Source organism: Euprymna scolopes, chromosome 10 (genome assembly GCF_053919585.1).
Source record: "Euprymna scolopes isolate OS-2025 chromosome 10, ASM5391958v1, whole genome shotgun sequence".
Taxonomy (NCBI): Eukaryota; Metazoa; Mollusca; class Cephalopoda; order Sepiida; family Sepiolidae; genus Euprymna; species Euprymna scolopes.
In genome coordinates, this window is record NC_136491.1 from 7,974,642 (window position 1) to 7,987,602 (window position 12,961).

Below are 12,961 nucleotides of genomic sequence, written 5' to 3' on the forward strand. Positions count from 1 at the left end.
TGAATTTTAGAAATGACAAAGGGAGAGAACTCCAGTTAAAGCGCTGACACCCCTTTCCATCTTTAATACTAGCTTTTCTTCCTAAAAATCGAACATTTTGCTCGGTATCACAATAAATTGTTTTTTCGCTGTAAAAAAAAAAAAAAAAAAAAAATACTTGATGAAATTAAGTGAAATTTTTTTTCGGAGAACTTCGTTCTATAACGGATACATACAATTTAAACTTTTTCAATATTTTCATTTTTTTAATGTCTTGACTAAACTGTACAAGTACTGACAAATTTGTTGTAGATATGACATACAAGACAACTCGCTTCCGTTTGTACATAACTCTATTCTTCTCTCTTTTGACAATTGCCCTTAGCATGCACGGATCCATTTATCTGATTTTTGGAATCAGCAGTACATCCATGTGATTTTTGGAATATGACATCTTATGTCAATGTAGGACATCATAAATATATTATATGCATCTTTTTTAACAGAAGATAATGACATTATTACCGGAAGTAAACACGTCAGACTATCATCCCCACCTTACTTGAAAAGAAGGAGATAATGCCTGGGATCTCATTAAACACTCACCAAATCCATTAACTCACATTTGGTATAGCGTGTGTGTTCTTAAATCTCAACCACTGAAATTTGCCGGAAAGCGGGACACACAAAAGAACACACACGCTATCGTATTAATATATTTGCTTTCAAAATTTCTACATAATTACATTGAAACATGGCTCCTCTAACAAAACCAGACTCAGTTTACTGTCAAAGAATAAATATTTTTTCTTAATTTTAAATATTATACATCTGAGACAACACCAGTCCAGAAGGTATAAACTTTGTGCATCTTCAGGTAGTAGTTTTGGACTTTTAGCTGGGCATATAAACACGCATACACACAGATAACAGCTTTTTATATAATAGACTAGTAGAGCTACCTGTCGTTGCCCAGGATCATAAGAAAGAAAAAAGAAGTAACATCTTTAGATTAAAACTTGTATCACTATACCTTTCCGTTTCTCACTTCCCTGCTCTTGCTTTAATGTATTGAATATATATATATATATATATATATATATATATATATATAAAGAAATCCACTTGAGTGTTTAGTTTTAATGTTATTATTCCAGGGCAACATCATCTTTACATGCATATCTGTTATATATAGAGTAATGAGCACTAACAGCCTCAGCATAAACTACCTACCAAGTGTTACACTGCTGTCAGGCATATTGAACAGTTTCCAATTTAGTATATATCTCTTGCAAACATGCTCTATTTAGGGTATTGAGCACTGTTAGATTTAACATACTAAGAATATTGAGTACACACAGACAACTGCTCTTTATATAATAGATAAATTGGAAACATTCAGAAATGGCAAAACCAATTGGGGTGGGAGTTGAATAATGTAATGAATAACCACACAGACTAATCGGCTAAGCTTAATATTCAATCTGATCTATTTAATTCACTTATACTGTAATGTCATTTAGAAGGTATGAATCCTAACTCCTATTCCATTATGGGTCAAATAATGAGTTAAATGAATCATTGGAAATGATTCATGTCCTGTAGGTATTAGGGCTGCCATTAACTTGCACAGAAATGCAGTAGAATCCCGGGATATGGTGAGCCTAGGATAGTTTTTTTTTTTTTTTTTTTTTTTTTTTTTCAGGTTACGATGTCGAATATGTTTTTCCAGCACCTGGTTACTGTATTTGGCCCGCCTTACAGTGTTATTTATAATGTTATTTGATTATATACGTGTATTATATACTGTACTGTATTTTGTTATTAATTTTTAATGCCATATCCCGGGGTTCTACTGTAGCTGTCAAGAGTGTCAATTGTTTTTAACCCATAATTATTATCAGTATTAGTATGTTGGTCCTTCTTGGATACACCTAGCATGCCAAGGCTGCTTCATGCCACATTTGATGCATTCTACCTAGTAGTTTTGGAACCTGTAAGTGTCTAGCTTTTAATCATAATATTAAGATTTTGAACTCTCCATATACTTTTGGAGCCTATAAGTGACTGAGGCACCTATCTCCAGGATGCTTTATACCAGATTTGGAATATCAATAGTTTTGGAGACTATAAGTGACTGACAGATAATAATTACATAATTTGATACATTGAAACTGCAACAAAGACCTGGCCCTATTTACTGTTAAAGAATAAATATATTTTTAAAATTTTAGATATTATACACATCTGGGGCAATGCCAGTCAAGAAAATATAAACTTTGTGGGTCTTCAAGTAGTAGTTTTGAACTTTTCGATGACCATACAAACATGCACACACAACAGCTCTTTATATAATAGACTATATAGATTCAACTATAATAAAGTTTAGAAAATAATCTTTTTTCAGTTTTCAACTCGATAAATTCAATTCTATATTTTCATCTTTTCATTTTGTGAGTTTTTTGTTTGAAGCAAACAAAATGTTTTGAATGCTTTCAATTCTTTTCTTTTTTATTTAAAAAAAAATTACTTTCACAATTTTCTAATTCTTTCTCTCATACTGCATTCTTCAAATTTGTGATTCTTTTTTTCTTTTTTTTTTTTCTTCTGTCCTTGATTTTCCAGTTCTAGTCGGGTCAGGTATGTAGAAAGTTTTGTGGGCTTTTCTTCCCTGCTTTTGTGTATTTTCTTCGCACTGTAATAAATCTTATCATCCTCAACTAAAGAAGATGGTAGGTGAATACTGCAATAGTTTGGCATTGTTTATTGTTCATCTGTTTATATATTCATTGGAAATGTCTTAGTCTGCATGAATAATATTGTAACTAATAAATTGGTCGAATCAATATTTTTTCCTTATTTCAAAAACTTTACTTGCTTCCTTATGCAAGGACCCATAGCGCAGTGTTTAGAGTACTTGGAAAAATCAATTGTAAAAGTAATATTCTCCTGAAGGTTGAAGGTTCAATCCTCAGTGTGGGTGGCCAAAAAAATATATTTGCGAATTACTTAGGACCTCTATCCAGTCATGGCTGACAGAACAAGAGCACGCTACCCCTATGAAGTAAATAAAGGATTCCACTCAAAATTCTGTCCAAATTCCTGAGTTTGACAGAAACATTCCCGAGTTCGACAATATACACCTGAAGAAGGTTGGAGGTTACATCGATCAAAACGTTGTGAAAATGACACTCAAGATGAGAACAGTAGTCCGATGAATAATAATACGAATAACCAATCCTCATCTCAAAAATTTAGAAACTTTACTTCAAAAACCGCAAAATATTTTCATTCATCAAAATCTATTGTCTGTTTTTGTGTCAAAGCATTTCTCATACCGATTTCTAACCTTATCCATTAGCCTCCTCCCACTTTTTGCCAAAATATTTGAGACCTTAATTAACCATGCTCTAGTCCAGCACCTTACAGATGCTAAACTTCTGACCGACCAACAATATGGATTTAGACAAGCCCGTTCCACGGCAGACATCCTCACTGTAATCTCTGAATGCATATACCATTCACTGGACAAAGCGGGAGAGGGCAGAGCGGTAGCTCTAGATATATCCAAGGCTTTTGACAGGGTATGGCATGAGGGTCTCCTCAGGAAGATTAGATCATACGGTATCACTGGTAGAATACTTAACATAATTAAATCCTTCTTAGATAAGAGAAAAATCCAGGTTGTCCTCGACGGTCGTACATCTAAACAATATGATATAAATGCGGGAGTGCCCCAGGGGTCTATCCTTGGACCTCTGCTGTTCCTGATCTTCATAAATGACCTCCCCGACAAAATTGCCTCTGAGATGGGTATATATGCTGATGACACCACACTCTAAAGCAGGCACGACAGGAAAACAAATGAACATATATCTAAAGTAATGGCAGAAACACTAGATGATGACCTCCAATCAGTAGTGGAATGGGGACAAAAATGGATGGTCACGTTCAATGCCACCAAGACAAAACTGGTTTCATTCAATAATTACAAGAAACCTTCTCTACCACCTTTTGCAATGGCCAACGACTCTTTATTTGAGAGTACGTCTCTCAAGCTCCTTGGCCTAACGTTCACAGGAAACATGAATTGGAACAATTACATCGAGAGCATTGCCAGGGCCGCTGCGAGGAAGGTGGGCTCTCTCTACCGTGCTAGAAAACTTCTAACACCCGAAAGTATCCTGTATCTCTACAAGGCCACTATTCGCCCATGTATGGAGTATTGCTGTCATATTTGGGCTGGTGCATCGGCTACTAGTCTCTCGCTCCTTGACAGGGTTCAAAAGAGAGTCGCAAATCTGATAGGCCCTAAACTGGCATCTAAGCTTCAGCCTCTGTCCCATCATCGAAACGTTGCATCCCTCTGCCTGTTCTACAAGTATTATAATGGTGAATGCTCTGATGAACTGCAAGCACTTGTGCCCTCACGACGTAAACACCCTCGACAGACCCGACAAGCTGCAAGATCCCACCTCCACACTGTAGAGATCCCTATATGTAAAAGATCTTTCTACTCCAGTAGTTTCTTCCCAAATCCCTACATAGTACCCCAGTAGATGTTTCCCCTGATAGTAGCCCCCTACACCAAAGTGGCAATGTGCCTTGTTTGGGGTGAAAATGTAATAAAAAAAAAAAAAAAAAAATCGAACGTTAAAATTGTTAAAACAAGACAACTTGGATGAAAAAATTCCCCCAGATTAAACCAAAAAATAAATTTTGTTTGAATTATGAAAAAAAGAGCACCCTATATCTCTACAAAGCCACAATACGTCCATGCATGGAGTATTGTTGCTACATCTACGCTGGGTCATCTACCACTAGTCCTTCACTCTTAGACAGGGTTCCAAAAAGAGTCTCCAGTCTAATAGGTCCCGCACTGTCAGCTAAGCTCTAACATCTGTCCCATCACCACAATGTAGTGTCTCTGTGTCTATTTTACAAGAACTTTAATGGAATGTGCTCTGATTAAACGCATATCAGATCAAAAAGGCGTGTGCACATAAACCCATAGCACTTATGCCCCCTCGACATATATACCCCAAACTAACCTGATATGCAGCAAAATTCCACCTCTTCACTGTTGAGGTCCCTAGATGCCAGAAAGCTTTCTACTCTGATAGTTTCCTCTCTTGGATTGCTAAACTTTGGAATTCCTTCCTTGTTCTTTGCTTTCTTGACTGTACTAACCTGCAAAAGTTTAAATGTAATATGAACAGATATCTTGCTGCTTAACTCTCTACAGATCTTCGTTAGACACTATCCCAAATAGTAGCTCCTTACGTTCCAAGTGGCAATATGTCTTGTTTTGGGCATACAGGAATAAATATACATACATAATAAAATAATTTGAAAAAATAAAGCAATATACAAAGTTTCCAGACTTTTTCGTATGGGCACTTTTACTGATAGTACACACATGAAACTAGTCCCCCTCGAAGTAATCTCCTCTGGCTGCAATGCACTTGTTGTATCGTTCCAACAACTATATGGAAATTCTCTTGTGTGAGCATGTCAATGACTCTTGTCACAGCCTCTTTTATCTCCTTAATTGTCTCATAATGACAGCCTCTAAGGTTTTCCTTGAGCTTAGGGAATGACCAAAAGCCACAAGGAGCGAGGTCTGGACTATAGGGAGGGTGAGGAGCTGTCTTGATGCCCATCTTGGTCAAATAGTCTGTGACAAGGATGGAGTTGTGGACGGTGCATTTTCCGAGTGGAAATGTCGCTGAACTGATTTGAAGAGTTCTGGCTTTTTCCAACGGAATCTCTTCCTGAACTCCCTTAAGACCTCACCATAGTATTCCTTGTTGACTGTTTGTCCAGTGGGAACCCAGTGCATGTAGGTCATGCACCATGCTGTCAAAAAACATTGATCATCATAAATTTCTGGGTAGATTTGTTCTGTCTGGCGTTCTTAGGTCTGGGAGAACCAGCATGCTTCCACTGGGAACTCTGCCTCTTGGTTTCTTCGTCATAGCAGTAAATTCAGCTTTCATCTCAAGTCACCAGAGCATCAAAAACTGCACGATCTCAATTGATCAGCTTGACCATCATCTCCCTTGATCGTCTTGATGTCATTTTTTCTGATCTTCTCTGAATACTTTTGGAACAAACTTTGCGCAAATCTTCCGCATCTTCAGTTTATCGCAGATAATTGTGTGTACAGTTCCCACACTGACATCAAACTGTGCACTTATTGTCTCTATAAACACACGGCAGTCCTTATCCATGAAATTCTTTATTTGACCAATCAAACTCTAGTGTTCTGACTTTTATTTCTCCCACACCTCTCATCATCTATCATAGACTCCCTGCCTTCCTTGAATCTCTTATACCCGTTAAAATCGGATGCTTGATTCATGTAAGATAGTCCATAAGCAGTCTGAAGCATTCCATACGTTTCTGTGACATTTTTACCAAGTTTAAAATAGAATTTTATTGCATATCATTCTTCTAAAGTGTCCTCACGTCCTAACTGCATTTTTGAAAGTTACCAGCTGTGATAATCAGGCTTTAGTAGTGTGCATTCCAATTCCTACTGAAGCTGTTCATTTGAACCTGAAATCATAAAAATTGATCAATCATCTAAGATGTATAGCAATAACATACTGAATTTTCAGGAGTCTTCGACAATTTTAAATGCCTATCTGTGCCTAAATCAAAATGTAGATTCCATGAACAAAGCTTCTTTCTTAGAAGTGCACGCCTGTGGAACTCTATTCCGTTTGCCTGTTTCCCACCTGACTACAACTTGGATGTCTTCAAGTCCAACATAAACAAATTCCTGACGAACCGCCCCCCCCTTAAGTAAGACCCTTTATCAAATCTCCAATACTAACGATTACTACGATACTATCCCATTGATTACTGTACACGCAATAACCCTTATTCCTGAGTGGCTTCTAGGCCTTGATAAGTGGTGACCACCATGTAAAAAAAAAAAAAAAAAAAAAAAGTCTGGAAACTTATTGAAGGCATATCGTACTTAAAAAATATTTTAGTATTCTAAATTAACAAATTGCTCACCTGGCAGTTTGGAATTTCACGGCTAATTAACAAAAATATTTTTCATTTTATTTTTATTAATAGCATATATATATATATACCTGCCCCCAATCTTGTATTTGTACTAATAAATCTAAAACCTACATTAAATTTTACTATGCATGGATACATTTGAAATTCCGTCTGTGCAGGAAATGAACCATGACTATAAAAGTGGATCTAAATTATGAAAATGTAAGAACAGAGAAAATATGATCGGACATTTATTTCTGGTTCGAGTCTCAAGGATTTCTTACGAACTCGACTCCACGTTATAATTTAAGAAAAGTAAAAAGTGGATGTTGGGTTTACTTTCGCCAAACTCATGACTCTCGCTTCCCTTATTTTGTCCTTAAGTCCTTTATATTCCATAAGCAATGTTTCTGACAAAGGGGGAACAACTGCTGTGTTCTATCTAGGTTAGAATCTATTCCTATTTACTTTGCCTCCTCATGGGACAGAGTAAGACACCAGGGTCATTTTTATATGTGGAGAAAGGAACGAAAATTAAAAATTGTCTCAGTCGTGAAGGATTTCTCCTCCACTGACAGAACGAGAAATTAAAGTGTAGCATCTGAAGAACAGATACTACACTTTAAGGTATTTATTTGCTCCCCCACTGAGCAAATTAGTCACAAGGCCGATTTTTAAAGTGAGGAGTGAAGAGGAAATGGGGACCAACTCCCCAGGGAGTAAGGGAGCTGGATAGTGACAATTGGTATGAAGGGTTGCCCCTACATTGACCAAGGTCTTATATGTGGGGTCGCCCCCACATATGGTCTTTGCTTGCAGTATCTATTCCGGCAGATACTACACTTTGATCTTATCCCGAAGGCCAATTGGCAAGTTTTTGACCTTGAAGTAGTATTTATTTTATTTATTTCTTAGTTCCTTACATCAAGTGACTTCATGTCTTGTCTGGAGCGATTTCCATAAAATAAAAAAGATATTAATCTGAATGTACAAAGTTTTAACTGTACCTATTTACAATACCTCCGCACAAGACAGAGTTAGACACCAGAGTCGTTTTTTAACGTGGAGAAAAGGTACAAAAATAAATTGTCTCAGTCGTGAAGGACTGCTCCTCCACCAAAAGAGAACAAGAAATGGAAGTGCAGCATCTGAAGAACAGATACTACACTTTGAGGTATTTATTTGCTCCCCCACTGAGCAAATTAGGCACAAGGCCGATTTTTAAAGTAAGGAGTGAAGGGGAAATGGGGACCAACTCCCCGTGGGAGTAGGGGAGCTGGATAGTGACAATTGGTATGAAGGATTGCCCCTACATTGACCAAGGTCTTATATGTGGGGTCGCCCCCACATATGGTCTTTGCTTGCAGTATCTGCTCCGGCAGATACTGCACTTTGATCTTGGCCAAAAGGTAGAATGAGGTAGAAAGACAAAGTTCACACTTGTCATATTGATCATGTGTCGTGTAGCAGTATTATGTACTCTGTGCAGTTGTCGTCTAGAAATTGGTCTTACCATTTGAAATGCAACACCTTATCGAAATTACAAGTACACCACAGAGTGTGCTCTTATAATCTTGCTGTATTTGTACCCCTCAGCGAAAATATCCCCACCCCAGCCAGACTAGCATCAAAATCCCACCCTTTCAACATAGTGGTCCTTGAGTGCTTTACGATTTTTTTTACTCTAACTTTTTACCTAGAACCGTTTCCGTTTAAAACTCATTCTTCATACTGATATGCAGAAATTTATAGCTTGCTGCTCAACTACCCACCTAGGTTGCTCCCACCTACAAATCTTTCTACCACAGTAGTACTTTATGCTTCAGTAGCAACATTTCTTGTTTAGCATGAACATAAGTTAAAGGAAAGAAAATTTTACCAAATATACACAAAGTTTGGTGTTGGCGTCACCTTTCCTGAAACGTCTTAATTAGTTTTGTGCCGCATGCTTTCTGTTCCTCACTCTTTCTAAATCGTGAATTTGTTTTTTACCATTGTCATATTTATGCAGGATAGGGATTGCATTATCATTGGCATATTCCGGGCAGGTTATGTAAACTGCTGGAAGCTGCTAAACAAAAACTTTGTACGTTTTTTATTCTTTTTTTGACAATGTTTAAATAATAATGTTGAAATTATATATCTCATAAGATATATAATGAATTTTCAAGAGTATACAACAATTTTAACTTATTGAAGGCACCTCATATACGGAGTTCAGGGATGACAGCAGGAATTTCTTTGGAGTCTACAATTTTTTGTTTGGGTAGGCAACACCACAACACAAGCCCTGCTAGTTTATATATTTATTATATATTACGCAGTCATTTATGGAGTGAAATCACAGCTTAAAACATGTGTAATAGATTTCAGGTAATAAGAAAAATGACGTAAATAAATGACATAAATAAAGAAAACAAAAAAAATTGAAAATTAGACAATATTAGAAAAATGGTAATAGGATTTGCTGCTTGAAGCAAGAATTCTCATTTACTGTTGGGCAATTCCAAATGAACCTTCTGGTTATAAAAAAAAAATGAAATTTTTTTTTATCATTTTCACTCCAAACAAGACATGTTGCTACTTGGAATGTAAGGGGTTACTATTTGGGTCCACAAATACGATCATTGGGTCATAAAATAAAAAATAAACAGTTTGCATGCTAAGGGATGATATTAAAAAAAAAAAATAATTTAACGATTGAAGATTATCATATTTTATTAATTTATTTATTGCGGACTGTTATCCTCTTTCCTAGTTGTTGTTTCATGACGTTTCAGCCAACTATTCCTCTGGCCTGATGAGTATGTAACTAAATATGCAGACTTGTTAGTGGCAATACGAAACAATATTGTAATGGATACCTTTTGAAAAGTGATAAATGATCAACTGTAAAAGCTTGATATTTGAAACTTGGAGAATTATTATATTACACACACACACACACATATATATATATATATATATATATATATATTTCTGTAGAAATGTATTTTCTTATAATATATGCCAATCCTTATTTAAGAAGCTCAATGTAATTACAGAGCAATATAGAGAATAAATAACAAAAAGTTTATTCCAAAATTCATGATGTTGACCATCTTATAACTTATTCCTTTAATTCAGTTGACATTTACAATTCTTGACAGTATCTGATTTGTAGCGCAAAATCAATCACTTAATTATTATATCAATCAGTGAATCTATTTGATAAAATTCAAAATGGCGTAATGGAAAAATAAATAAAGGTATTTGCAGCTTCTTTTCCAATTTTCGGATTTTAATCATATCAAATCACACTACATTTCTTTTTGACAAATTGATTGTTGCTATTTATTCTGATGAGTTAAGGGCATAATAGATTCACTGATTGATATAATAATTGATTGATTTTGTGCTACGAAATAGATACTGTCAAGAATTGTATAAATCAACTGAATTAAAGGAATAAATTATAAGATGATCAACATCATGAATTTTGAAATATAACTTTTTGTTATTTACTCTCTCTCTCTCTCTCTCTCTCTCTCTCTCTCTCTCTCTATATATATATATATATATATATATATATATATATATATATATATATCTATATATCTATATATATATATATATTCCACACTTATCATTTTTTCAAAAGCCGCAAATTTAAGCTAAATTGAATGTAACTGTTTGAACAAGCTATACCTCATTTGATTTGCCTTTTATTCCCCTATAATTTTACCTATTCATATTTGACTTTAATTGAAGTTTCCTAGTGTTCACGTCAATTTAAAAAATTAACTTCATTAACACCATCCCTAGGTGGTCCCTTACCTAGGGATGGTGTACATTATTTTTCAAGGTTAAGGTCAAAGCCTATGTACATATACTGTCCTACAACCCACACCAGTGGACCGATCATGACCAAGCCTGACATGATGATGGTCTTCCACCTTGAAATGGTGGACACCATTTTCCAAAATAAAGGTTAAAGCCATAGCATATGTATATATACTCTTACAACCTGCACAACTGGACCAATTATGACCAAACCTGACATGATTATGGCTTCGACCTAGAGATGGTGCACACTATTTTTCAAGGTCAAAGGTTAAGGTTGGGACTTTGTTAGTATATATATATATATATATATATATATATATATATATATAAAATTTATTTATACAAACATTGATGGCTACATATGTGCATACATGTTTCTGTAATCACCCGTGTTAGAGGATTATGTCTTCAGGCCAAGAATTATCGTTGAGAACTGATATTTCAAACAAAAACATTTTCTTATTTCGTTTACACAGTTAGAATGTAACATGGGTGGGGGTTATGAGCGGGGAGAGGACAAGTGAGGTCTTTGAAGATAATAAACATCTTTTTTATTTCCCTTTTTTATTATATTCCCTTTTTAAGTTTATCTATCCTATCTTTTGGTTTTTATGGCATAAGGTACTTGAGAATTTAGTATTTTTGTCTTGCGGTCCGTAAATTAAAACCATCCTTATGGCCATTGAGTACTGACCGGTGTCTTTCAATCCACACACACACACACACAAGAAGCAAACATACGCTTATACCTATACTCAGGAGCGGATATATACTGTTTGTTGTATTTTACTCACACACTCTGAAAACATGCCATAACTATAACAACACAAGAATAAAATTAAAATAAATTAAATAAAATAAAATAAAAAATAAACAAAAAATAAAAATAAACATAAAACCCCGGAAGTTATCAAACTCCTCATGCATACATAAATATAAATGTGTGTGTGTGTGTGTGTGTGTGTGTGTGTGTGTGTGTGTGTGTGTGTGTGCGTATGGGTTTATAAAAGATTGGTCAACTGTTCTATGTTAGACCTAAATAGTTTCCATCCTAAAATAGCAATTTTCATTCTTTAATGTTTCTATAATTTATTTCTTCATATACTTTACCCTTCTCAGACTGTCTGCTTGAAACAGTTTGGAGCTTTTTTTTCTTTTACTTTTAAACTAATTTTATATTTCTATTGTTACTTTTGTAGTAGGTGCTCGACTGAGCTCCAATCTATGGTCTGTCCTCAAAAGACATTCTTAACAAATACTCATTTAGCTGCAACAACTGCCAACAACTTCCCTCACTCTCTATCTGCAAAAGAATTTTTTAAAAATTCCATGACCAGAATTTCTTTCCTAGAACTGTCCGTCTGTGAAACACAATATCCTGTGTCTGCTTCCTGGCTGACTATAACATGGTCGTTTTTGAATCTAATGTTAATAAATTTCCATTAGACCATTCTCTTAGGTAACCTAGCTCTATCCAAATTCCACTGTGACTGATCTTGCTGCCTCACCACCTACTTAACCCTTATCCTAGAGTAGCCTGCGGGCCTTGATGACCTTCCAAGTATCCCCCCCCACCTCCAAAAAAAAAAGAATCTTCATATTTAGATAAAGTAGAAGGGTTTTTTTTTTCTAAATGTCATAATTATACCAACATTTCCACTCAAGTTCATTCAGACTAATGTTAGGTTTTTTTTTATTATTTGCTGTGGTATTTATTTGCAGTTTTTTCTGTGAATGATTTTTCTTTTCTTTTTTTTTGTTGCACATTTAGTGAACATTTTTTGTAGTGTTGCATCTAATTTATTATGAGATTCATTGTGGATTCTGATAACATTATTTTTTGCTATTTTTCTTTGCCAATAGAATAGTTTTCAATTTTGTTTTATGATTTTGTTACATGCTCAATGTCTTGAAACATGCATCAACACCAACTTTTCAAAATGTTTCTGTTAAACATTTCCAAAAATCAAATACTTATTGTGTTTAATCTTGGAACGTCTTTGCTAGATGTTATTCCAGGATATTTCTTTTTCCTTTGTTTCAAAACACTCTATCCATTTTGAATGACTTTATATATATATATATATATATATATATATGTGCATATATATATATATATATATATATATAAGAAATC

General features: G+C 35.0%; 1 protein-coding gene across 4 annotated transcripts in view; it reads left to right on the forward strand.

The window, feature by feature from the left end:
* The window catches only part of LOC145285795 (solute carrier family 35 member F5-like), a 208,291-nt gene that overhangs the window by 152,971 nt on the left and 42,359 nt on the right, over positions 1 to 12,961 (forward strand). The window contains exon 13 of one of the 4 annotated variants that reach the window (XM_080134169.1): positions 2,605 to 2,619. The exons of the other annotated variants lie outside the window; for them this stretch is intronic. Within the exon in view, the coding sequence (XP_079990295.1) occupies positions 2,605 to 2,619 (15 nt within the window). The remainder of the gene's footprint in view (positions 1 to 2,604; positions 2,620 to 12,961) is intronic. 4 annotated transcript variants of the gene reach the window in all.